The 25686-nt window shown below is 52.0% G+C and overlaps 4 protein-coding genes across 9 annotated transcripts in view; 1 reads left to right on the top strand and 3 right to left on the bottom strand.

The window, feature by feature from the left end:
• Positions 1 to 3722: 3722 nt before the first annotated feature.
• Positions 3723 to 6441, bottom strand: BACC1 (BPTF associated chromatin complex component 1). 4 transcript variants are annotated; one of them, XM_035299747.3, is made up of 6 exons: positions 6325 to 6441; positions 6040 to 6134; positions 5343 to 5444; positions 4549 to 4736; positions 4225 to 4329; positions 3723 to 3988 (listed from the first exon to the last, which is right to left on the bottom strand). In XM_035299747.3, exons 1-6 carry the CDS (start codon positions 6343 to 6345, stop codon positions 3924 to 3926), a joined length of 576 nt encoding a protein of 191 aa, XP_035155638.3. In that variant the 5' UTR covers positions 6346 to 6441; the 3' UTR covers positions 3723 to 3923. The 4 variants fall into 4 exon arrangements, with proteins under 4 accessions (XP_035155638.3, XP_035155639.3, XP_035155640.3 ...); XM_035299748.3 differs by having other exon boundaries at positions 3723 to 3984; XM_035299749.3 differs by lacking the exon at positions 5343 to 5444.
• Positions 6442 to 6668: 227 nt separating this feature from the next.
• Positions 6669 to 8513, bottom strand: RNASEK (ribonuclease K). Of its 2 annotated transcripts, none has more exons than XM_054255770.2 (3): positions 8140 to 8513; positions 7397 to 7473; positions 6669 to 7043 (listed from the first exon to the last, which is right to left on the bottom strand). In XM_054255770.2, the coding sequence occupies exons 1-3, from the start codon at positions 8323 to 8325 to the stop codon at positions 6902 to 6904; spliced, it is 405 nt and encodes a 134-aa protein (XP_054111745.1). In that variant the 5' UTR covers positions 8326 to 8513; the 3' UTR covers positions 6669 to 6901. The 2 variants fall into 2 exon arrangements, with proteins under 2 accessions (XP_054111745.1, XP_035155642.1); XM_035299751.3 differs by having other exon boundaries at positions 8136 to 8275.
• A 44-nt stretch (positions 8514 to 8557) lies between these two features.
• LOC100407909 (DNA-directed RNA polymerase II subunit RPB1-like) overlaps positions 8558 to 25686 on the top strand; it is a 71576-nt gene continuing 54447 nt past the window's right edge. Inside the window, 2 exon segments of the mRNA XM_078372839.1 lie at positions 8558 to 8688; positions 10702 to 10782. The gene's annotated coding sequence lies outside the window, so the exon portion shown is untranslated.
• Positions 9560 to 24475, bottom strand: ALOX12 (arachidonate 12-lipoxygenase, 12S type). 2 transcript variants are annotated; one of them, XM_002806810.6, is made up of 14 exons: positions 24259 to 24475; positions 23533 to 23734; positions 22253 to 22334; positions 22020 to 22142; positions 21803 to 21906; positions 21391 to 21551; positions 20058 to 20201; positions 18731 to 18940; positions 14860 to 14946; positions 14462 to 14631; positions 13901 to 14022; positions 11007 to 11107; positions 10715 to 10885; positions 9560 to 10594 (listed from the first exon to the last, which is right to left on the bottom strand). In XM_002806810.6, exons 1-14 carry the CDS (start codon positions 24391 to 24393, stop codon positions 10415 to 10417), a joined length of 1992 nt encoding a protein of 663 aa, XP_002806856.3. In that variant the 5' UTR covers positions 24394 to 24475; the 3' UTR covers positions 9560 to 10414. The 2 variants fall into 2 exon arrangements, with proteins under 2 accessions (XP_002806856.3, XP_078228966.1); XM_078372840.1 differs by having other exon boundaries at positions 14462 to 14946.

The following is a 25686-nucleotide window of genomic DNA, read 5'->3' as shown; positions in this document are numbered from 1 at the left end:
CTGGTGGCTGCACTCAGCCTTCCAGGGCCTGTGTGGTAAATTTCAGATATGGAGCTGATTTTGAAGCTACATTCATTCTGGGGGTTCTGACACCCACAATTTAGAGAGTGTGCTCATCTGTGTCATCTTGGATTATCAGCAGAGCCAAAGTACTCACGCTGATTTGGGGGTGCAGTCTATTTTGGGGTGCCATCTAAGTCTCAAGGCTCAGATTAGATTTGGGGGACAGGAAATTCAATTTGGAGTTTTAAAAATTAGTTTGAGGTGGCATATTATAGGAGGCTGGGAGCAGGTTCAAGGCTTTCTGTGATTGGGGGTCCTGGGAGGGGGGGAGCGAACTTTTATATTTGAGTCTTGTGTAAACTCACTTTGACGTGGGCTATTCCTGTGTGGGCACGAATACCCAAGATGCTTTTTCCTGGGGGAGAAACAAGGTGAGGGCCACGAGGACAGGAGACTAAAGTTCTGGGATGTCCTTATTTTTTGGGGGGGGGGGGTTATCACTCTGGATGCTTTTGGTGAAGTGAAGGGATAATCAAAATATGAGACTGATTTGGTGGTTCACTTAATTTGGAGCACGATGCTGGTTTGGGATGTCTTTTGCTTATAGTGCCCTCTCACCCCGGATTCTAGAAATTTCTTCAGTGAACCCCCAAATAAGCCCAGGATTTGAAGGGAGAAACTTGGAAAGGGTGTGGTATCTCCTTTTATTATTATGTGGCTTGAAGGAGAAGAGAAGGAGAAAAGGTGGTTTCAGACTCTGAACCCCACTTTCTTAAGGAAGCACACCTTAGTTTGAGGGAAGTTGAAGGAAAATGGGGTGTCTCTTGGCAAAGTGGACACCCCTGATCAGAGCAGTGCTGTTGGAACTGTGGCAAGGAGGGGTGCTGGTGGGGTACAGTAGGTGATTCTTGTACCCTAATTTTCTAGGATGAGCCCCAAACAGAAAGCAGACAGAGAACTAGGAGTGTGGGTGAGATGGGGGGAGGGGTTCCCCACGGCAGCCGGGGCTACAGGGTAAGCCAGGCCAGCTCCTCGAGCCTGGGTCCCTTCTCTCTTCGACTCTCCTCCCCTCTCTCCCTCCCACCGCCCACCCCCCCAACCCAAGAAAAAAAACTGCCTGTGCAACAGCAATGGCAGATTCCAATCCTCCAGGCTTTCCTAAACCACCACGGAGACCAGCCAGGGGGGAGGGGAAGGGAGGATCGGGCTTTCCTGCTTCCTTAAGACAGGGGCAATGAGCTTGACCTCCTGCCCCCTAGCCCTTTGAAGAGTGCTCTCCCCGGTCTGGAAACCAGGTGTCCTGGACCCTAGCCCCCGAGCGGTGGTGGGGGGGGGGTGCTGGAGAGACGGGGAGGAGGAAGGAGGGAGTGACTTCCAAAATTGGCATCGGGACAGAGCAGGGCTGGCGGGAGGCAGGCAAAAGACGGAATTTTCCTGAAAAAACGGGGCTATCTGAGGACCCCAAATTTGGGGAGCTAGTCCAGGACCGTCCCCCCAACATCCTAGATTTTTTTGGGATTTTTTGGGGACCCCGGGACCCCTCTAGATAGGGTGAGGAATGTAGTGTTGGGGGAATCTGACTGGGGCATTGCAGCTGCCTCTCCCGCCGAGTTGGAGACGGATGGGCTGGGACGGGTTTTGGGGGGGTGTCCCCAATTCTGACTGGGAGTGGAGGAACCCCTTCCTGAGCTCTCTTGTGGGGGTGCCCCCTCCCCAGGGCACTCCCCAGTCCCTGAGCCAGCCGAGAGGAAGGAGGCCAGCGATGCGACTGGGGCGGCTCCTTTCTCCTGCACCCCAAATGTGAGGGATGCACCCCAAATTTTGCTCTTTTCAAAATAGGGGACCAGGATCTCAGGGGAGAGTAGCTGAGGTAAGTGGGGAGGGAAGTGTCCTCTGTTTTCAGGAGACATGGCGGTTGGGGGGAGGTTTGGAGGTGCGTGCTGGGGTGGGGTTGGGCTTTGTCAGTCTTGGAATTGGGGGGATGATTGGAGAGGCTTTCTCTTACACCCCAAAACTGCAGTCCCCCAGACAGAAACTAAAGGCTGAGACCAGAGAGCCCCTCAACATCCCCAGCCATTAGGATAGTGTTTAATTTCTCTTTCACCCCCACAAAAGCTCTGCCGAGGTGGGAGCTGAGGGCAACTCTTAGTTTGGGGGCTCTGGAGGGTGGAGGAGGAGCAGGAGGCCTTGGCAGAATTTGATGGAGGACAAAGAGGGGTCTGGGGAGGGGTCTGGCATCTTTGGGGCCCTAAAAAGACTGCTTACATACACCACCTTAGATCTTTCAGATTGCTCAGAGTTTTGGGGGGTGTGTCGGAAGAGGGGGTGGTAAAAGATGCCATGGGATATAGGAGGGTAACTTCTGGATTTTAGGGGGTAATATTTTGATGTGCAGAAGGGATTTTGGCCCTTGGATTTTGCTTTCTGAGGGGTATTTTTAAAAAATCAAGTTCTGGACAGGAGAAAAGGGCTGAGGGAAGGCCTGGCGTTGGGGGTGGGGAGAGGCATGTTTGTCTCAGCTTAAACGTGGCTCTCTGGGGTGGGCCCGCCTGCCTTGGCCTGGTGGATGGGCTGATGGAGGTTGCTGTGGGGGCGGGCTCAGGTCCTGAGGGGCCCTGGGGAATGGGAACAGCACTGGGGGTTGAATACCTGGCCCCCCAGGTCCAGATGGCCCTCTTCCTGGGTTCTGCTGCTCCTCTTCCCCCTGGTCTCCATTTCCTGCCTTTGGCCTCCATCTTGTGGCAGGCCCAGGGCCCAGGGCGACTTCCGGCCCCCCTCTCCCAACCATGTTCCGGCCCCACCACCTCTGAACTGCCAACTCCCAACCCTGCTGGCCTTGGCCCTCTGTCTCTCCTTGCTTTTCTCTTGGGTTCTGACCCAGGGAGGGGAGGGACGGACACAGGAAGCCTTGGGTCCCTGCCCTTGCTGAGACAGGAGACAGTCTGTTGGTCCCCCCAGTCATTCCGTTTCTTTTGCCTCTGACTTCACCCTAGAGATCCCCTGAGCTGAGCCCCTACAGAGGGAAGATGGCCCAATCTTACTACATTGTGAGCTCATCCCTGTGGCCCCTCTCCTTCCAGTTGCCAGCTCAGCTCCTGTCCCTGGTTCCTCCCAACCGTTTTGGGGGGCCATGTTTGCCTTTTAAGGCTTCTCTGCCCCCCTGCTCCTGCAGGTGGTGCTGGGGTCTTCCTGGGACTGCTGTGTGCTTTCTTCCTCTCAACCCACCCGGTCCTGCTCCCGCCCCAGCAGCACACTGTGGTTTGTACGGCACTGTGGCCACGTCCAAACCACACTGTGGTGTTAGAGCGAGGGTGGGGGAGGCACCGCCGAGGTTTGGCCCTGGGAGGCCGTCCTGGAGAAGTGACACAAAAAACATCTGGGGTCTTATGACAAACTTCTTGCCAGGTAGGGAAAGAGAGGGTGTGGTACGCAAGCACTGGAAACAGCCCCTTTAAAATCTTCGGGGCAGTTTCAAGAATACTGACGGCCAGAGATCCTGGGAGTAAGTTCTGCCTCCAGAGAACAAAGTGGAGTCTTTGTTGCCCACACCCAGCTTCCCTGGCTCTAGCAGCACAGAAATATTGGCACAAGGAAGCAAGTCTGCCAATATTGGCTGTGCTGCTGCAGGCAGGGTGGCAAGAGCAACTGAGGAGGGGCTACGGGCCGAGGAGAGGGGACAGCCCCCTCCTGTTAATAATGTGAAGCAGGCAGCACGAAGCTGAGAGGGAAGTCTTTATTATTTTCTGTATAAAAATGTCCATCAGATGAAGGTCAAAGGGGTTGGGGGCAGATGCTTATGTGGGAACAGCGAGGTGGCAGCCCCAGCAGCCTTTCAGCCCTCTCTCGTGCAGGCCTTGCTTAGAGTCCCAGGTGATCCACAGGTCTGGCAAGAACAGTGAGAGGGGTCAGAGGTGGAAGCCTCAGCAGGAGAGGAGAGGAGGATCAGCAGAAGTCATGAGAAGGCCAGAATCCAGGGTCAGGCTGTCTGGAACAGGAAGTAAAGTGGGCCGAGATGGAGCGAGCCCCCAGTGGGCTTCTGAGGCCAGTCCCACCTCCCTGAAACACCCTGCTACGGACTGACCCAATGCCCTGTGCTGTGAGAGCACCTTCTCTTCTGAAAGCCCTACAAAGGAGGGGCCCCTGTGGAGACCCTACCCAGCCAGCCATCCAGGTGAGCACTCTCTCCCCACCCCGTCAGCTGTATGGGACGAAGACTCCTACCCTGGTCAAAGTTGAGTTTCTTAGCTGGAGGAGTCTCTCCTAGCCCTTCGATATCCACCAGGTCACTGTTGGCGTCGGAGTCATTCAGAGCACTGAGTGTCACATCTGGGAGGGGGACATAAGCTAGGTTCTAGGTTTCCCTGACAGCCTCTCCCCCAACCCCGAGCTTCCCAAAGCTTCGTGCTTCCCCTCCCCTCTGCCCCTCTCTGGGAACCTCCACAGGGACAGGAAGAGAGACTGACCCTTCTTTGACCCAGGCCCATTTCTCTCACTGAACCTCAGATGGGACCTTTAACCCCTAGGCATCAACTCCACAGCCCTCACCAGCCTTCTGTTTCTTTATGGGGGGACCCCCGGCCTCAGGGACACTGGAGCTGCTGGGAGGAGGGGCAGCTGGAGGTGACAAGACACCAGATGCCACCTTCTTGGGCCCTTTCTTGGGTGACTCAGCTGGAAGGGGGATGCCAGAGTCTTCATATACCTTGCGTTTCACAGTGGCCTTTATCTGAGCTCTGCAGAAAAGAGAGAAGAGGTTAGGAAAGGAGTCATCAGAGAGACTAACAGAAGGGAGGGGAGAGGAAGGAGTTCCGGGAGTCCCTTCCTAAGAATCCAGGTCGGGGCCCCAACCCACTGGTAGAGTTCTCACTGTCCTGAAGCTTTGCACTCACTCAAGGTGGATGGAGTGTGGAGAGTGGAGTCCCTGAACTGAGTAGTGGGGACTCCGAATTCTCTTCTGGGAGAGACATCAGGTAAGGCTTGGTGGTTTACAGGTGGATCACGATTTACTGATCAACTAGTTCAGGATCATCATACCCCTGGAAACACTGTAGTAGGGTCCCCCAAAATTTATATAAATAACCAGGGGACCTCCATCATCAAATACAGTAACTGAGCATCTCAGGCAACCTAAATTTCACATTCTTGGAAGGATCACCACAGCATTTTAGGAACTTCTGACCAACGGTGACAATTCTATCAGTCCCCGAGGGAATTCTAACAAAACTAGTGACAAAGTAGGGAAGCAGTTGAGCTGGAAAGGAGTTCTGAGGACGATGGAGCCTTGGGTAAAGAGGAAGAAAGCTGCCCACCCCCCTTTTCTGGCAGCCACCCTCCCTCACACTGTCCGTTCCTTGATGACACAGCTGATGTGATTAAGATCATCCCCAAATCGCTTCACAGCAGCCCTCAGCATCTCTATCTCCGTCTCCGTCCACTTCGCACTGTCAGAAGGGGAGAGGGGGGGATAGCAAAAATGGGAGGAGGGGTGTGGGGCCAGCCCACAGGCAATGTGTCCCACAGCCAACCAGCCGCCTCCTCCCAACTTCTGGGACCCTTTCCCAGAAGGGGAGGAAAAAAAGCTTTTGAGGCCCTGCGGCAACGGAGAGGACCCCAATCACAAATCCCAATCACCTCCACCTTAGAACACCCCTCTCCATCATCAACGTTACACGGCTGCTGTCCATAGCGCACTGAAACCAATTCGCCAGGAGGGGGCTTTACAGACAGACAGGGCCTCCAAACACAGCCTGCAGCCGTCTGGGGGAATTCCATGAACTGGGGTGGTTGGGAGTGGTGGTGGTTTGTGGTCGGCCCGTTCGCAGCAGGGAGAACCGTGAAAGAGGAGTCTGGGCTATGGGCCTGTGTTTTCATCTGTCATTCATTTCCTCATCCAGCGATCATTTATTAACACCTACTCTGTGCTGTACCAGGCACACAGGGAAACTAACGTCTGTCCCTGTGCTAGAGAAGGTCTATGTCTGTGACCGAGTCCCAGCGCCCGTCTCAGCGTCCACGTCCCAGACCCGGCTCACGTACCCCGCAGGGGAAGAGTCGGCCACCGGATGCAGTTGCATCGTCAGCTCCCCGAGCTTCGTGAAGGCGGCGCCGGCGGCCGAGAAGATCTCTCCGACCTGGGGGCGGGGCAGCGTCATGGGGGGCCGGCGCCCGCCCTCCCCATCCCGCTCGGAGCCCCTAGCCCCACCCCAGGCTCGGCTCTCGCCCGCCCCCCACCCCCCGCCCGGGGCGGAAGAGCCACGCGCCAAGTGGGGGGCCCGCCATCCCGTGGCCGCCAGGGAGCGCTGTCCGCGAGGGAGGTCGAACCTTTGTGGACGCTGACGTCATGGCCTCGCGCGCCTCCTCACGGAGACGCCGCCGCCGCCGCTACACGCGAGCCAGGACCGTGGAGAGCCGGGAGACGGAGAGACTCGGACCCCGCGCAGGAAGTCCCGCCCATCCCGCAGCGGATAGGCTGAAACCCGGCGGCTCCCCGCCCCATCAGACGCAGTTGATTAGACCGCTTGGCTCGCCGGGGCGAAGGGGGAAGCCGTAGCCTCACTTCCGCGCCACTTCACTCCACTTCCGCTCAGGGGTCGGGACTCCTCAGGCCGAATCCGACCTCCCGCCTCAGCCCCGTGCCCGCCCCCACTCAAGCACAGACATAGGGCTCAAGAGAGCGGATTCTCTTTATTGAGATTCGGGACGCAGAGAAGGGTGGAGAGAGGGAAGAGCCCCCCCAGCCCCAGCCCTCTCTAAGGGGGCCGACGCCAGGGATGGGAGAAGAAGGGGTTCAGTCTCGCCCGGGAAACCCAGTCTCGCAAAGGGCGCGGGCAAGGGTGGGACGCGGTGCAGGGAGTGTTTAAATAGAGGAGGGGCTGGAGCGGGGAAACGCGCCTGGACTCTAGCGCACCATGTATTCCTTGCGCTTATTGAGCCGAACTTGGCAGAAAGAGAAGCCCCCGAGGAGGAGGTAAAGGCCCGCGGCGATGAAACAGTTGTAGCTGACTTGCTCGTAAAGGTTGTATATGTTCTGGGGGCCATTCCTGGGGGTGGGAATGAACCAAAGGTGTCATATATTAAGAGCAGTCAACCCCTGCCGAGCGCTATGTGCCCGGCAGCGGTCTAGGCGCTGTTACGTGTATTACTTTATTCAGTCTTCCTGACCATCCCATGGGGTGAGATCTGTCATAGCTGCCATTTTGCAGAGGTGGACTGAGACGGACGGAAAAGCAAAATACCTAAAGACGCCACCCCTAGAGTGGCGGGTTTGGGATGGCCGCTGAGGTCTGACTCCCTAGCTCCTAACTACGTTCTCAAGAAAGCAGCTCTCCTCTCCCAGTTGTCTAACCTAGGGGCCCCGATCACCCGGCCTCGCCTCCCCCACCCGACTACTTACTCAAAATCTTTCTCTGTGAAGGGAACGTCCTCAATCAACACAGCGGAATGGACATTGAAAAATATTCCGAGCATTATCTGGAAAAGGGGAATGGGTAGGTTGTTGAATTCAGGCACCTGCCCTCACGTTCACTTCGTAAACTCCTCCCATTTCTAATGTTGCTGCAACACCCGAGCCTGAGATTAACCAAAACGAGGTGGTGGTTACTGGATTCGGACTCAGCCACCTGGAACAGGGTGTGAGGTGGTGACATTAAGACAAGTGGCTATGGCAAGGGTAGGAATAGGGTGACCAAGCCATCTCTCCCAGGAACCCAGCAGATCGTCCTCCCTGGAGGCGTCATCATCACGGGACAGTGCGGAAGAGGGGAGGGAGAACCGGCACTTCTACATATTCATTTCTTCTTGAAGTGGCGGTGGGTGGATTACTGGGGAAACAAGGCCCAACTACCCATTTCTAAAACAAGCACTCTGTTTCCCCCCATGCCCTCCATTCAACTCAAACACCTCTCAGGAGAAACGCTCTTGTTTCTCCTATCTTGAGGGGTCTCCACATTTACCAGTCCCAGCTCCTCCCACTCCAGGGCCCTTCGCTCCAGTTCCCATTTTCCAATCCCTGTCTCCTCCTCCGGGGCCAGTTGATCCCCGGCTCCTTCGGCCTGCCTGCGGCCCAGAGTGTCCTAGCTCCCAGCCCGGGGCCCCTCAGGCCCTCTCGGATCCTTGCCGGCGAGTCCCCTCACCAACATGATCACTCCCCAGGCGCTGAGGACGATGCCGCAGGCGGCCAGCTTCGGCCCACAGCACAGGAGCGACGCCATGAAGAAGGGAGTCGGAGATCGCCGAGGTGCAAGCGGGCTGGAAAATCGGTGGGAGAAAGCCCAGGATGCGTTCGGCGGGCTGCAGAGGGGGCGTGGCCCCGGCCTCAACCATCCCGCCTGGGGGTGGCAGGCGGACAAGGCTGGGCTCCTCTAGGGGCTTTCATGGGAGACGGCGCTGGCTGAAACCGATACAGCTTTTGTGAAAACCCTTTTTGACCTCTGTAGCTGGGGCGTGAGTACTGGAAGAGCGAGGGCCCCCGGTTTCTTGGTCCCTCTCCACCTGCGAACGGGAATGGAAGGAGCTGGCATGTCACGTGATGAGGAACTAGCAATAACCAGGCCTTGGGGAAAAAATTCTAACTGGTGGAGCTCCTGGTAACCGGGTGCGATGGGGTCTTAAGATCTGAGGATTGGAACCATCTGATTTTTACCTCTGGTACTTTAGTCTCGGGTTCTCTTCTGTGTTGGGGAAATGGTAAGTGAGACGGATTTTCACCAACAGGGAGCCTTTCTATCTCTTCTTTACTCCTCCCTTTTAAATATCGAGATTCTGACAGTATAAAGGAGTTAGGATCCCCTTCTGGTGTGGTTAGAACGCTTTAAAATTGCTGAGGGTTCTTAGTATTGGAACTTTTTCTCCTAAGCAATATTTTATCATCACATTTGAAATACTGTAACTCTAGATGCCAGATCCAGGAAAAATGGGCGGTTAGGAAAAGTCCAGGAAAAACAGACTATGAGCTGGTTGTGAAGGTGGGCAGTTCTGTTAAATATACAAAGATGTCACTTGGCTTCTCTACTTTAAACTAGGGAAACTGATAATAGGTCTTTTGAATAACGTAGAACACAACATTAAAAAATATAAATAGGTTATCCCCTGCAAAAAAAAGCTGTTTGTATACTTAACTGGTGAGTGACAGATCTGTAATAATTATTTAGAAATAGGAATGTCGAGGCGGGAGTATCACTTGAGGTATGGAGTTTGAGACCAGCCTGGTCAATACGGCGAAACCCCGTCTCTACTAAAAAATACAAAAATTAGCTGGGTGTGTTGGCGTGTGCTTGTGATCCCAGCTACTGGGGAGGCTGAGGCAGGATTATCGCTTGAACCCAGGACCCAGGAGGCGGAGGTTGCAGTGAGCCGAGATGGGGCCACTGCACTCCAGCCTGGGCGCAGAGGGACACACACACACACACGCACACGCACACGCACACACAGACACCCAATTTTGCACTGAGCAAGTTGTACCCACTCTAATGAGGACAATGACCTCAGAATAATTGAGAGGGATCATTTGACCCTCAGACCCCAGGACCAAGCAAGGAAACACTGTCATTGGCTAGAATAATTTTGTAGTTCTTATTTATTTTGTGCATATTGTTCTTAAAAGGCTTGCAAAAGAGAACTTGGAATGTGGGAAACACATAGATCCTAGAGTGTTAAAGGGGCTGGGAAAGTAGCCTGGAAACATGAAGTATATGCCTCTCATCTGGGACTGTCTGGGCAAGGAAGCCATTTTGGGGCAGTGGTTTTTATTCTGCCCTAAAAACACTATTCTTACTCAGACACTTTTGAGGTACATGGGTGAATAGGAGAAATATGGGTGGAAGGAAATTGCCAAAGAATAGAGTCAGGAATCTGTATGCTGGCCACCAGGCATGAAGCTGAGGTGGTTGATTTTTCTAAGAAATCCCCCTGCTCCATGGTCTTGGATGTTTTGGAAGCAGGGTCAGGGCCTCAGGCTAGTGCAGGGTTCACGGGCCAAATCTGGTCTGTAGCCTGCCTGTTTATGTCTCAAACAAAGCACATTTGTTTGTTTGTGGATTTTTTTTTTTTGCATTTTAAATGGTTGAATAAACCAAAAGAAGACTATTTTGTGATGTGAAATTCATATCTCAGTGTCCATAAATAAAGTTTTATTGGAACATAGTCATGCTCATTTCCATATTGCCTGTGGCTGCCTTCATGCTGCAGCAGGAGAGCTGAGTCTTTAACTGACTATGTGGCTAGAATATGATCTAGCCTTTGCAGAGAAAGTTTACTGCTCCCCTGGGTTAGTGGGATACTAATGTAGGGAGTTTACCTGGGGGAGGAAATAGAGCCTTAGCACCAGAGACTTCAGGAGAAAGTATGAAATTCAAGAGAGAAATGTCAGTCTTAAAGCTGATGTGAAGTCTTGCAGGTGGGGTCACTTTAGGGCTCAGATAGTGACACTGTTCTCTATGCAGCTGGGCTTCAGATATTCATAGGGCAGGTCAAGTTGCTCATTCCGGGCTGTAATCTCCTTTTCCAGGTTTTCCAAATCTGTTTGGAATTGGTTTAGCACAGCTTTGGGCTTGGGGCCTGAGAAATATTTTTCTTTGTGATGCCCCAGAGGCACCTGAGACAGAACAAAGGGATCATCAGTCAGTTTCTAAAGACAATCGAACCTAGAGCCCAGACCCCTACTCTGATGTTTCCTTCTAACTGTCATTTCTCTCTCCTAAGAGTGCCCTCTCACCATGTCTGGCTGGCGGCGACCCAGATGCCATGTGATGGTCATTTGAAGACAGGCCTGCCGGACATCAGGTAGTGACCCCATCACTGTGGCCATTGTCACGTCTTCCTTGGTGGTAGGTGGGGGCATCCGCATTGTGCATGGGGCATTAGGAACCCAGGCATACCAGTCCAGCTGGAGGAAGGAACTGTAACACTAGAACCCTGGTACTTAGGGTTTGAACTCCCGTCTCTCCCTCAGGCCTCCCAGGCGCCAGACATTGCCCTCAGGGACCTGGGCTTTCAGCTGTCCATACCTGGCCCTGGTTGATGGCTGCATGCTGGGCAGTGCACGTGAAGATGCACATGGTGAGGAAATGGCAGAGTTGACCCTGGGACTGGAAGGAGACAGGGAAACCTGTGCAGGAAAGGAATTAGAGTTAGAAGCCACGGCATAAGAGGAGAGAAACAAAGGCTGATCTTTTGGGATGCCCATATTTTAGAATTGATGAGTATTTGTTCATTTTATTTAGATATAGTTGCATCAGACATGGGTTTGAGTCCTGGCTGAATCACTTACACTTGGTTACCATAGGCCAATTACTTAACCTCTTTGAACTTAAGTTTTTTCACCTGTGAAATATGGGCAATAGCTATATTGAAAATGAGATGATGTATCAAAATCACCTGGTAGGTAATACATGCTCAATAAGTAATAATTATTGTTAATATGGAAGGACTGGGGCTGAAAAGTTCTGAGTGACCAAATATCCCTTGCCTCAAAAAGTGGTTAAGAATTGAGGACGCATGGCTGGTGATTCATGTCTGTAATCCCAGCCCTTTGGGAGGCCAGGGCATGAGAATTGCTGGAAGATGAGTGACAGAGTAAGACCCTGTCGCCATTTAAAAATTAAAAAATAAAGAAAGAAAGAAAGAATAGAGAATGCTGACTCCTATTCCTGGACAGAATGACAAGTCTGTGTTAAATAAGGTGGGGAACAGGAGAAGTCATGGATTTCCAGTGTCACAGCTAAGAGGGGCTTTCCACAGGGGTTATCTCTGGCCACTCATTTTACAGTGAATGTGGGGGTTCAGAGACTGATAATTTTTTTTTTATTTTTTGAGACGGACTCTTGCTCTGTTGCTCAGGCTGGAGTACAGTGTCGCAATCTCAGCTCACTGCAACCTCTGCTTCTTGGGTTCAAGTGATTCCCCTGCCTCAGCTGCCCAAGTAGTGGGGATTACAGGTGCCTACCACCAAGCCTGGCTAATTTTTGTATTTTTAGTAGAGACAGGGTTTTACCATGTTGGCCAGGCTGGTTTTGAACTCCTGGCCTCAGGTGATCTCCTCACCTTGGGAGAGCTCTCCCAAAGTGCTGGGAGACCCGATAATTTTATCAGTTGATTGGAATAAATATAATTACTCTCATTTTATAGATAAGAAAATCAAAGCCCATAGAGAATAAACCGTCAGGAAGGCTAGTTGGAAAAAGGGAGAGGCTGACCTTGAACTCAGGTTCCCGACTGCTAATCCCATGCCATTTTTAATTAGCACACTGCCTCTTAAAACGTCTGTTGGGAAAATTAGACAGAGGTGGGCTATGTGAAGTGAAAGAGAATGGGGGGGCCAGTTAGTGGAGGTTAAAGTTAACGTGTGTCAGAAACTGAGTGTCATTGGCTCTTCTTATATTGAAATCTAATCTCCATTATGATGGTATTTGGAGGTGGAGTCTCTGGGAGATAATTAGGGCATGAGGGTGCAGCCCTCTTGAATGGGTTTAATACCTTTATGAGTGGAGGGCAGACTGCTAGTTTGCTGTCTCTCTGCTATGTGAGGATACAAGGAGAAATTGGGTGTCTGCAGCTTGGAAAAGGGCCCTCACCAGAACCTGGTTTTGGACTTCCAGCCTCCAGAACTTCGAGGAATACATTTGTATTCTTTATAAGCCACCTAGTCTATAGTGCTTTTTTGAGATGGAGTTTCGCTGTGTCGCCCAGGCTGGAGTGCAATGGCGTGATCTTGGCTCACCGCAACATCTACCTCAGGTTCAAGCAATTCTCCTGCCTCAGCCTCCTGAGTAGCTGGGACTACAGGTGTGCGGCACCATGCCTGGCTAATTTTTGTATTTATAGTAGAGAGAGGGTTTGACTATGTTGACCAGGCTGGTCTGGAACTCCTGACCTCATGATCCCTCCACTTTGGCCTTCAAAAGTCCTGGGATTACAGGTGTGAGCCACCATGCCCCACCAGTGTTTATAGTAGTCCAAACTGACTAGGAGCCTAAGGGACAGTACAGAGAAGAACTAGAGAGAATTTGGTCCTGGAAGGGTGGGGTGGCACAACCAGCTTCCCCAGGGAGAGGATCCCTCCAGGGTAAGGATGTTTGCCACATTCCCAGGATTGGCCATAAAGGCTCCCCAGTAAATGTTTTTCGTTGTCCCACAGAGGCAGATGGTCTGAAGTGTGAGAGGGAGAGGCTGAAGGATGAGTGACAGCAGTCCATGCTGGTGCCTGTGTGATGAGCTTGAGCTCAGCAAAGGCTATTTCTTCCTCAAAGGTTCAAATGTAGGGAGTGAGGGTTGACTAAACATAGTGGCGATTCTAGCCAGGGGGTGATTAGGGAGGGAGGGTTGGGTTAGCCAAAGAAATCTGAGCCCCTAGGATCAGGGTGCTGAATTTGGGTTTGAGGCAAAGCACATATAGGGTTGAGCTCACATCCACAGCTGACCTTGCACTGTAGCAGGTGTGCAGGATCCCTGGACCCTCTGGGTGTGTTGGACAGTAGCAGATAGGAAGAGAGGGAGGGAAAGCCAGGTGGGTCATTGGGGACTTTGGAGGGAAAATCTTCCCATTTACATCCTCAGGTAGGAAAACAGGGAACCATCAAGAGAGACTGTGAGCCCAGAGGGACTGTGTAGACCCCTCATGGCTGTGGCTCTGGCCTGGTGGGTGCCAGGATATGGCAGCTCAGGGGCATCTGTGACGGGTGAGGTGGGACTAGGGGTTGATGGCCAGGGTCTCCAAGGAGGACAGCCCTTGGGTCTCTAGAATTGTGCTGAGTCTGAGGAGGTGGGAGTGGGATGCACATGCTTTCCTGTGTGGAGGGAGGGAGGTGTGATGAGGGGCTGGGGTCCTGTCCCAGAAGGACAGGGCTGGGAAGGGGCCCTGGCAGAGTCTCTCCAGCGCTTCTGTCTCTGGAACGGATCTTACCTCGGTCCTGGGCCTGGCACAGCCCCACCTCTGTGATCTCGCGACACCAGGCCTGCAGCTCAGGGTCCCCACTCACCACGTCATCTCTTTGGTAGAAGAGGTGGACGATCCCCTTCACATACCTGCCCGGGGGAGAAGGTGCTTGAGCCTCTGAGAGCAGAAGGCCCTGGCCTCTGGCCTCTATTCTTTCTGTGACATCTGCCCAACGCTTCCTTAGTATCTGGGAAAAGAGCTTGCCTTGGGACATCCACAGCCCTCTAAACACACTAGCATCTCATGGAAGCAGATGTTTAGGAATTCTCAGAGTTGCTGTCATACATCCTCAGAAAATCCTGATTTTTCCAGACCCCTCCCATTCTCCCCCCACAGTTCCCCTCACCTCCTCTCTCTGCCCCATCCCAGTCTCCTCATTTTCAGAGCCACCCACCATGTCCTCACTGTTCTTCATCTCTCCCCAGGATTGAATTCTCTGCTTCTCCTGTCTGGACCCTCTAATTTCCTCGTTGCTTTTGCCCCATACTGGCCTCAGGCCAGAGGCCCCCTTTTCCCCTCCTTACTCACCTGGCAATGATCTCCCAGAGCCGTAAAGCGTCGTGGGCATAGAGAGCACTTGGGAGTCCCAGTAGGCCCCGGTCAGCCAGGTCATCAGGAGGACAGAGTGAGCAGTAGGTCAGCTGAGCTGTCGCGCAACGGAGCAACTGCACGTGGCCCCCTCCACCTGTGCTCACTGCCTGGGACAGGAGATGACAGGTCTTAGAGGGGAAACAGGGCTGGAGAACCATCACATCTTCCATAAAGAAGGGCAGATGTGGGATTTCCAGATATGAAGACATGGGTATAAAATGGATAGGTTCACAGGTTAAGAGTGAGGACATTCCCACTTGATGGGTCTTATATCCTGAAAGTGTCAGCTCATGGAGAGATGGATGAGGCAGTCCCATGCCCTGTACCCTTCTCACCTTATCAAATATTCCTCCATCTGAGATGAGTTGGGTCCGGGCCCGGGTGTTGATTTCCATGGTGTAGCGGATATGGGGGATCAGGAGCTGGGGAGGAGGAGATTGGAGGGCATGGCTTAGTGGAGGCCATGCTTGGGTCCTTCCTGGTAGAGCCTGGCACCCAGCATAGCACTTTCTCCTTTTGCTGCTTTCCTTGACAGGCTGGTCTCCTGCTGCTCTGATCATTCACTCTTGTGCTCTCCAATTTCTCAGCGAGTTGAGCTCTGGAGCCAGACTGATCAGAATTTTAACCTACACTTTATGCCTCATTTTAATCTGCAATCTCTTCATTTGTCAACAGGGGGCAGTAATAGACTCTCTTATCTCAGGGGCAGTGGTGATGCTCACCTAAGTGATGTATGGAGAGTGTTCAGTACACACAAGAGTCCTGGAATCGTAGCTGTCCTTTTCATTGTTTTCACCTTGAATATAGGTGTCTTATGAATCAGCCCCTTGTGATTTTCTTTGCTCCCTCCTCTGTCATTCACATTCTCCTAAACTAGCCTCTCTACTCATTAGCAAAGCTGCATCTCCATCTTTTAGTTGGTTCAGAGCTGGGTTTCTTTAGGGGACGGGTTGGGAGAGAACTTTTGGTCAGAACTAGAAGAGCTCCATTCAGCTACCTGCTTTTTTTTTTTTTTTTTTTTTTGAGGCGGAGTCTTGCTCTGTCACCCAGGCTGGAGTGCAGTGGGATGATCTCAGCACACTGCAACCTCCGCCTCCCAGGTTCAAGCAATTCTCTGCCTCAGCCTCCTGAGTAGCTGGGTTTACAGCTGCCCCCCACCACACTCAGCTAATTTTTGTATTTTTGGTAGAGACGGGGTTTCACCATCTTGGCCAGGCTGGTCTTGAACTCCTGACCTTGTGATCCACCTGCCTTGGCTTCCCAAAGTGCTAGGATTACAGGCGTAAGCCACCACACTTGGCCTCAGCTTCTTGCTTAAGCAAATCTTTCTCCACCTCTACTTAGGCACTGTTGGGTCCCTCTTCTCCTTTTTTTCCTTAGCTATTAAAAAGAGGCCACCTGATTCTTAACATGCATGTTTTTTTTTTTTTTTGAGACAATGTCTTGCTTTGTCACCAGGCTGGAGTGCAGTGGCGCGATCTTGGCTCACTGCAGCCTCCGCCTTCTGGTTTCAACTGATTCTCCTGCCTCAGTCTCCCATATAGCTGGGACTACAGACATGTGCCACCACACCCAGCTACTTTTTTTGTATTTTTAGTAGAGAGAGGGTTTCACGATGTTGGCCAGGATGGTCGCGATCTCTTGACCTTGTGATTTGCTCGCCTTGGCCTACCAAAGTGCTAGGATTACAGATGTGAGGCACTGTGCCTGGCTGTATTTCTTCTTCTTCTTTTTTTAAATCTTACAATGTTTTTCCTCCTTTCCACATAGCTAATATGCAGGTTTCAAGCAGTTTTGCTGTTTGTCTGAATTGTTGATGCTGGATATTGGCAATGACCCAAGTGATACCTTTGGTGTTAAGATATCAAAGCAACTCACATTAATCTGAAGCTTTTCAGAAGATTCATGAAAGATGCCAAATGTCACAAGCCCAAAGTCCGCATGAGGAGAGATGCCTAAGGATGAACAGTCCCTAATAGTAATAATTGCAAGAACTAGCTGGGTGAGGTGGCATGTGCCTGCAATCCAGGTTACTTGGGAGGCTGAGGCAGGAGGATCATTTGAGCCCAGGAATTTGAGACTAGCTTGGGCAACATAGCAAAACCCTGTCTCTACAAAAAATAAAAAAAAGTTAGCCAGGCATGGTGGTACACACCTGTAGTGCCAGCTACTCTGACGGCTGAGGTTAGAGGATTGCTTCAGCCCAGGAGTTTGAAGCTGCAGTGAGTTATGATTACACCACTGAACTCCAGCCTGGGTGACAGAGTGAGAACTTGTCTCCAAAAAAAAATTGCGAGGCCAGGTGCGGTGGCTCATGCCTGTAATCCCAGCACTTTGGGAGGCCAAGGCGGGCAGATCATCTGAGGTCAGGAGTTCGAGACCAGCCTGACTAACATGGTGAAACCCCATCTGTACTAAAAATACAAAAATTAGCTGGGCGTATTGGTGAGTGCCTGTAATCCCTACTACTCTGGAGGCTGAGACAGGAGAATCTCTTGAACCCGGGAGGCGGAGGTTGCAGTGACTTGAGATGGCGCCACTGCTCTCCAGCCTGGACAACACAGTGAGACTCCATCTCCAAAAAACAAAAGGCAAGAACTAATGTTTTTTGTAGCATTTAGCTTGTGTCACACTATTAAGTCATTTTCACCTTTAACAACCTCACGATGGAACATGTGAGGACATCTGGAAATTACTGAGGCCAGGATTCAGGACTGAGACCCCAGCAGTCCAAAGCCAGAGGCTGCACAGGTCACTGTTAGGACATCTGCAGACTTAACCGTCATGTGCATCCACCAGCAAGTCCGCCGTCTGCCAGGGGATGGCATGACTGTGGTGAGTGGAGACAGCGAGAGGGCTGAACTAGGAAAGGGAACTGGGTGAACAGAGGCTTCAGTTGTTTAAGTGGAGCAGAGGATGGGGACACAGGACACAGCTTGAGATGAATTAAATCCAATATGCCATTAATCGGGCTGGTCTCCATCTTGTCTCTGTTACCAAGGGGTCACTCCAGAGGTGGCACAGCTATACTGGCCAGGCCTGGGGGATCTGGGTGGAGGCCGCCAGCTGAAACACAATTCAGTTGTTTTTACCCAGGACTCACTTGTGTATCTTACCAATACATCTAACTCCGTGTACCTAAAACAAAACACCTCATTTTCGCCGACTCTGGCTTGTTCTAACTTTACTGTTTCTGACAATTACTCTGGTTTGTAAGCCTGTATCATTTTTGTGCCCCCTCTGCCAAGTTCCTTATATGTAAAGTATCATCAAGATTTTGAGAACATTTTTTTAAAGCAAACACAGGTTTTATTTTGCCTTCTCCCTGGCAATATATACTGAACTCACTGTTTTATAAAATTACAGTATTTATTTATTAAAATTTTTTTTTAATCTAGAGACTGGGACTTGCTATATTGCCCATGCTGGTCTTAAACTTCTGGTCTTAAGTGATTATACTGCTTTGGCCAGCCAAAGCACTGGGATTACAGGCGTTAGCCACCACACCCAGCTCTTCAAACCACAGTATTTCTAGGTTAGTACAGCATACCCACCCCATGGACATACAGGTGTGGCAGAAGCTTGTACTGATGGCTTTTCTCTGTCTTGCACCCAGGCACACTGTGGCTACTGTTTCATCTGCTATGTTTTAGGTTTTTTCCTTTTTGTTCCTGTCATTACCATGCTAGTGTACATCTCTATCCACCTTACTGTTGGGCAGGTATGAGCGGCTTGCTGGCTGCTCTTCCTTGCCTTTTGATCTGTTTTTTACTTAGCTGACTCCTCATGAGTACATTCTTCATGAGTACTAGACTGTTCCAGGCTGTCTCATGCGATTCCAAACTCTAGTTCCAGATAATGTTCTCTGGTTGGCTCTTACGGGCTAAATCTGTTTTTCTGGTTAAATACTAAATCTAAGGTAGGAATACGGCTTGGGTTTTACTAATAGTTTTCAAGCCCTACTGTGAGCGCACTGCTAGACTGTTAGATCTCAGAATTTCAGAGGGTTCCTATAGAATGTTAAGTGACTAAACTTCATTAAAATAAACTTAATTAAAATTAACATCTCAAGATATTGATATAGTCTTGTCTTCACTCACAAATTGCTACAAAGAGTTTTTGCTGCAGCAATATGATTTGATACTGGGCTGTTCCTCTCTCTGGGGTCTGAGGGATATGTGATGTAATAGACTAATAAGTAAGTACCTTGAAGATGGGGTGCAGTCCTGGGAGGCACCGCATGGTGGCGACAGCGATGACCTCAGCTACCAGATGAGTGTTCAGCAAGTGATACTGGAGCTGATGCAGTTGGAAATCTGAATTTCGGACCCAGGACTTTGCCAGGAGCCAGGCAAGTGGGGGGTCTGAGGGCAGGAACAGTGTTGGGGTTGGGGAGCTGGGGTTGGGAGGCTGAATCTGGGAAAAAGAGAAAAGATTGAACTCCCATTCTGTATATGACATTATAGTCAGCATTCTTGGGGAAACAGAGATGACTAAGTGAGATTGCCTTCTAGGAAGTTGTAGCCTACTGGGAGGACTGTGACCCCTCCCAGGCTGCCTCTCGCTATCTGTAGCCCTGATGTCAGATGGAGTGCAGGCGAGACTGGGAGAAGGGAGTCCAGAAGGAGGCCTTCACAGTGGCGTGGGAGAAATCTGTCGGTTTGGGGTTGGTGCTCATGTGGTGGTGGAATGTGAAGGAGAAGCAGGAGGTGTGAGATTACTGACAGTTCTTGTCAACTGACTGTTAAGAATAGTGAGAGAAGGTCGGGCGTGGTGGCTCACATCTATAAGCCCAGCCCTTCACTTGGGGAGACCGAGGTGCGCAGATTACTTAGCCCAGAATTTCAAGACCAGCCTGGGCAATATGGCGAAACCCCATCTCTACAAAAAATACAAAATTTAGCTGGGCGTGGTGGTGCATGCCTGTGGTCCCAGTTACTGGGAGGGCTGAGGTGGGAGAATTGCTTGAACTGGGAGGCACAGGTTGTAGTAAGCCAAGGTCACGCCACTGTACTACAGCCTGAGTGATAGAGTGAGATTGTCTCAAAAAAAAAAAAATTGAGAGCAAAGATATTCAAGAGATGGTGAGGGTTCAGAGTCAGAGGCCACTGAGAGATTAAATAGGGATTCTCAAAGTCTGGTACTGAACTGGTAGTCAGCATCACTTTGGAACTTATAAAAATGCAGACTCTCAGTTCCCATCCCAGACATACTGTATCAGAAAGTCTGGTCATGGGACCCAGAAACCTGCATTTCACCAAGCACTTCAGGTGATTCTGATGCATGCTGAAGTTTGAGGACCACTGGATATGGGACAAAAACTCCATGAGGCCATTTTGACTCTTGAACAAGTACTTCTAGTTGGGTGAGTCAGGGGAGACTAGGGTACAGGCAAATAGTGTGACATGAGGACAGGTCTCACTGAGTGACAATGGATGGGGTTTAGGAGCCAAGAACCAGGGGGCTGGGTCCCTGGGAGCAAAGGTTGAGATGAACAGAGCACAGTGTTGTTGGGGAGGCCGAGCGCCCTCACCTGGATGACCATGGGTAGCAGCTTCCCACTGGGTTCCATCTTCAGCATGACAAGGGGGGCAGCCAGGTACTGCTTCTCTCCTTGGATCACGTTGGTTGGAATTCCATCCAGTAGGATGAAGTCAGCTTCAAACAGGGAACCGTTCTGGGGATAGGAGGGATGTATCCATTTCTAGAATTCAAAGTCTACTGCCACAGGACCAGGGCAAAGGGCAAGACTTTTTTTTTTTTTTTTTTTTTTTTTTTGAGACTGAGTCTTGCTCTGTTGCCCAGGCTGGAGTGCAGTGGCGCAATCTTGGCTCACTGCAAACTCTACCGCCCGGATTCAAGCAATTCTCTGCCTCAGCCTTCTGAGTAGCTGGGATTACAGGCACCCGCCACCACGCCTGGGTAATTTTTGTATTTTTAGTAGAGATGGGATTTCACCATCTTAGCCAGGCTGGTCTTGAACTCCTGACCTGGTCATCCACCCGCCTCAGCCTTCCAAAGTGCATAATTACAGGCATGAGCCACTGCACCCGGCCAGGGCAAGACATTTAGTCTAGCTTCTTGCCATTCTCCTGTGTCAGTTCCAGGTCCTGTTGGGAGAACTAGAGCACCTGGTCCAGGTCCTCTTATCTTAAAATGAATGAACAGCCTGGTGAGGGTAGATGCCTTGTGTGTGGAGGTGTGGTCTCAGATCTGGGTTTGGAACCAGGCCTGTTCAACCCAGTTGGCATCACAGGCATTGTAAATTGACCCCCTGTCAAAGGCCAGGCCCCTTTCTGATCATCCCCGAATGGTTTGTACTCTGGTTTTGGCTGCCATCAGCTCAGCAAATGCTCTTTCATTCCCTATTCAAATCACATCTCCTCTGCCAAATATTTCAGAGGGCTTCTTCTAGCTACCCCTGCCACTGCACATAGCACACACATGCACACGCACACATTCTGCCCAGGCTTGTCCTCCTCAGCACAGTCTATTGCTTCCAAACCCCGCTTTCTTTTTCTAGAAAGCATCCCCAATTCTCCACACCTGATGGCTCTTTCACCTTTCTCCTTGCCCATGAACACTGGAGTTCAGAGCACCGTGGCCAGGGAATGTCACTGTTCCTGCCAACATATCCAGCCCCTCTCTGCGTGCTGGGGATCCTTTCTGTTTTTTCCCCTTCGTGCTGGGAGCTCCTCATAGTTTTTTCCCCTACATATTTTATTTCTGTATTTTTCCAGCACAAGACTGCACCAAGGGGCAGTGTAGTACTGCAGCCTTCCTTCCTCTGAGTCAGTTTGGTTTCTCTCTGTCTGTTCTCACCACACTAAGGAGAGAACAGTGCCAGGCAGGAGAAGGGGAGGTACCTGAAGTTCTCTCTCCAACTGAGTCCGAAGCTCTTCCATCCCAGAGGGCAGCACTAGCCTCGAGGGCAGAGAGGTCGAGCGTCTCAACAGCATGGGGTTGGCACCATTGAGGAACTGGTAGCCGAACAGCTCATCGTCCTGCCAGCACTGGTGAACCTTCTCTGTGGTGGGCAGTGGAAGGAGGATATATGTACCACAGCCTGCATATCCTTCTCCTCCAGAGTCTACCCCAGGGATTCAGGCATATGGGCCACCCTGAACCCAGCTTTCTGTGTTTTCATTCTCAAGGCCTCTCTGAATTGACCGGACATGATAAAGTCTCTTCTTGTGAGGAGTTACAGGAGACTGTGGAGAATGCTGGGTCATCCAAAGGACCTTTAAGGGATTATGGAGGTCTAGGGGAAACACTGACCAGCCAGGGTACTCTTCTGGCCCCAGAAGATCTGATCAAAGTCTTCTAGGCAGTTCCAGGAGCTCAGGAATGTGTAAACACGTTTAAGTACCATCTCCAGAGCCCTAGGACAGGTATTGAGGTAACTCATCAGCCGATCTCTTGGTCCCTCACCATCCCCCATCATTCATGGACCTCCCAGCCCTTATTCCACTCTGAGGTCCAGCCTTTTTCTCACCCTGCCTTCAGTGTCCATTCAAAGTCCAGCCTCTTCTCCTCATGGAATCTCATATTTGGAGGTAGATCATCCTTAGAGTCTGCAGCTATGGTCAGGGGTAACCCTTCCTTCCAGGTGGCCCAGCTAGGAGTTGGGGACAAAGCTTCAGGAAGGATGTCATGGTCAGTGATGGGGGCAGGGTCAGGGAAGGGGTGGGACAATGGGTGGGGGGAGTTTAAGGGGTGAGTGGTCACCAATAGATCTGCTGTCTGTCTTTCAGTTCCTTCTCTCGATGCTTCTGGAACACGTCCAAGGCATTGTCTCCTGGCAGGCGGGCTGGGGAGACATCAGGACAGTTGGCCACATGGCACTGTCTGGTCCTGTGCTGGCCTCTTGTCCTCATCTCCCTGCGGGTAGCTGTGTTCCATGTGTTCAGCCTTGCACAGTTGCTTTTATCTCTGGCTTTGCCTCATTTGATTATCCCTGAGACAAATTTATCCCATCTTTGCCAACTTTGCACTCCTGCCTTCTCTTATTTCAGCCCTCATCCTTTGCCTGTAGAGAAAATCTTCCTGTTTGCCACCTTCACTCATGCTTGCTCCTTCACTCATCTTCCGCAACCTGGCCTGATTTCATCAATATCTATGGTTGGAAAAAAATCACCTTAATTAAGGTGATGAAATCTTAGTCACCTATATGCCTACGCCTACTGTCTACTACAAAATGCTTTGATTAATTTCACACCTTAAACCTCACCTGCCACACCTTCTTCACCTGTTCTCAAAAGATTCTACGTTTGCCTTTTTTTTTTTAGCCTCACCTTTCTGGATTTACCATCATAGTCTGTATCTATCGACTTCTTCTGGCTCATTTCTGCACTCACACTCACCTGACTCAAAGTCATAGATTTGATGTTTCCATCCCTACCACCCTCACTCTCCTCTGTATTCATCTCTTTCTCACTCATTACCCATGGTTAAACATTCAGTACTTGCCATCCTCATTCCTCCTGCCTCCTGCCTGCCAGTGGCTTCTTGTGCTTCGCCAGTGGCTTCTTGTTCTTCACCAGTGTCTTCCATGTGATTCCAGCCAAACCAGCTCACCAACATCCTATCATTTGGTTCCCTTAGCTGTCTGCTCTCGGGTCACCTGCCCCCTCCTGTTCCATGTGGTCCCCTCACCTGACTTCTGATTCACCTAGACATCTTCTTCCTACTTTTACTTTGCTTCTCTGTTTTCCTGGATCGCTGCAACTCCCACTTTCTGTCTTTGCCTTCTTGGAAGATGGGAACTTATTAGATCACTTATTCCCTGCCTCCAGCCTCAGTGCAGCCTCACTTAGCCTGTGTGAAACTTTGGGGATTGATAACTCCTTCCTGTTTCCTGTCTAGCACCCTGGGATCCCTATACTTAGCCTGCCCTGGGCCCCTCCCTACATCCTCTAAGTCCTCTCCGACCGTCCTTAGCTCTGCCCTCCCAGCCCTGCAGCAGTTCCCGGGACCTTGCGCCCCGTTCCCCGACACGGCCCGCTCACCAGTGCCCTCGGGCAGGCTCAGGGTGTCCTCGCCTTGCACCCAGCAGTAGCAGGGGAAGGTCGCCTCCGCGCAGGCCCCAGGGCCCTGCACTGTGATGCGGTCACAGAACCATGCGTCGTCCACTAGCCGGTGGTGTTTGCGCAACTTCACGAACTGCAGGAGCCCCAAGTCCTCTGCAATGTCACGATCAAATTCCTCTTCCTGCCCAGACCAGACCCAGGCCAGACTTAGTAGGAGGGACCCGGCCTGCTCCCCTGTGCAGCCTGTTTCCCAGAGCCTCCAAAGATGGCATCGTTCCCGCCCGGACTCAACCTGCTCCTTGGGCCTCAGGCGCCCGGAGTGAGGCGGAGGACGAGGGCCCACAGCGCCTGGAGCAGCATTGTCCACGTGGGTTCCACTAACTGAACTCTCCCCGTGCGGGTGCTTTGAGAACCTTTACGTCCGACCCCTGGCCTCTTACTTACACAGGTTCTGGGTCACTGGGAGAAGGAGCTGGAGGCGGGGAAGGGAGGAGTTGAGCCCAGCCCGGGATTCCAGCTCCGGACCGGACCTTGTCCCTGACGTTGCCGCGCGTCCCAACTCCGTGGAAGTCCCGGTCCCCGAGATCACGCTGTCACCTTCCCCCAGCCTCCTGGCCTCCCGCTGCGAGCCCAGTCAGGCCTGGGCCCAGGGTCCCCGCTGCCTCACTGCCCCGCTGCCCCGGTCCCCTAGTTCCCCGCGCTGACCTCACCCCGCACCGGCCGCAGCTGCAGCTCCAGTTCTGCCTCCCCGCGCGCCCCGATCAGCCACAGCTGCACGCGGTTGTGCGACCCGGAAAAGAGCCAGGCCCCGGTGGCCACGCGGATGCGGTAGCAGCCCATGGCGCCCCCCGCCCCACCCCAGCAGCTTAGGCGAGGGGAGCCGGGTCCCGCCTGATTCCCGGGACCACCCAGGGCCACCAGCACCTCGGGGCCAGTTCCGACCTTTAAAAAACAGGTCTGCGGCCCCGCCCTCCTGGCAAGTTTTAGTCGCTCCCAAGTCCCCGCCCCAGACTAGCCGAAACCTGCGAGCAGAGCTGTAGGGCCGGCTGCGGGGACTGGCTGTGCCTCCCGGTCCAAGAGTAGCTGCAGGATAATAAAGGGGCCTGTGCCAGGGTGAGGCCAACGGGGTGGGTGCGGTGGGGCCTCTCTGGACCTCCCGGGAAGGCGGGATTGGGGTGGGTTGGAGCGAACATGGATGAGGACACGTAAGGTCTCCAGGTCTTTTGGGGAGCTAGGAAGAAGTGGAGGATGAATCCATCTTCCAAACTCAGAGGAAGGTCTCTGCTTTTCTGGGCTGGGACGTGGGGAAGGCAGTGGGCCGGCTTCGGCCTGGGAGGCTGTGCTGGGATCTAGGGATGTCCCGCTGCTAGACCCCCTGCGGCCCATATGCCTTCCAGTACCTGAGCATTACCGCCTTTGAGCGCTGCACTTCCGTCAATGACCAGGGGTTCCCCAGGCTACCTAGAACCTGGAAATGAAGCAGCTCCACACTTGCTCCCCACCTCCTTTCAAATATCTGGGCATTGGGGTCCCAATGTACACCAAATATCATGGGCCAGACCTTGGAGAGAGGCCTGAGGCAGGGCAGTGAAAACCTCATTTTGTTCAACCTCCGTAGCGGGTACAGACAATGCTAGGGACCCAGGAACATCAGTCAGGTGTTAGGGTACGGTGTGGAATTGCTTAGGGACCTGGCATACATGGGCCATTCCCACAAACTTTGCCTTTTCCAGGTGAGTGCAGCCCCTTCCGCTCCAGTAGGTTTCAGGTTAATTTTTATCCCTGTTTCCTGGTTCTGCACGGGTATCAGGTCTTCTGGAAATCCAGGAACAGCAGTTGGGCCACAGCTATTGAGGGACTTTGTCAACATTGAAGGATGACTCAGAGCTCCGGCTTTGTCACCCATCCATTAATCAGTCAGATGAAGCCTGCTACACAGGTCCCTGTGTAGATCTTGATCCAAGTGATTAGAAGCATTTGACTCTTCGTGGATATGTCTGGCGGTCTGGGCTAGGCCAGTGGAAGGTGAATCTGCTTTCTTGAGCCAGTTCTCAAAATTAACTTGGTTCCCCAGTTGTTGGTAGAGGTAAGTGAGAGGGGGTTCTAGCCCCACCTTCCAGCCTCTGGACCTCC

The sequence above is a fragment of the Callithrix jacchus genome, chromosome 5, assembly GCF_049354715.1.
Source record: "Callithrix jacchus isolate 240 chromosome 5, calJac240_pri, whole genome shotgun sequence".
NCBI lineage: Eukaryota > Metazoa > Chordata > Mammalia > Primates > Cebidae > Callithrix > Callithrix jacchus.
The sequence above is the reverse complement of the archived record's forward strand: the minus strand, read 5'-3'. Positions and strand labels throughout refer to the sequence as shown.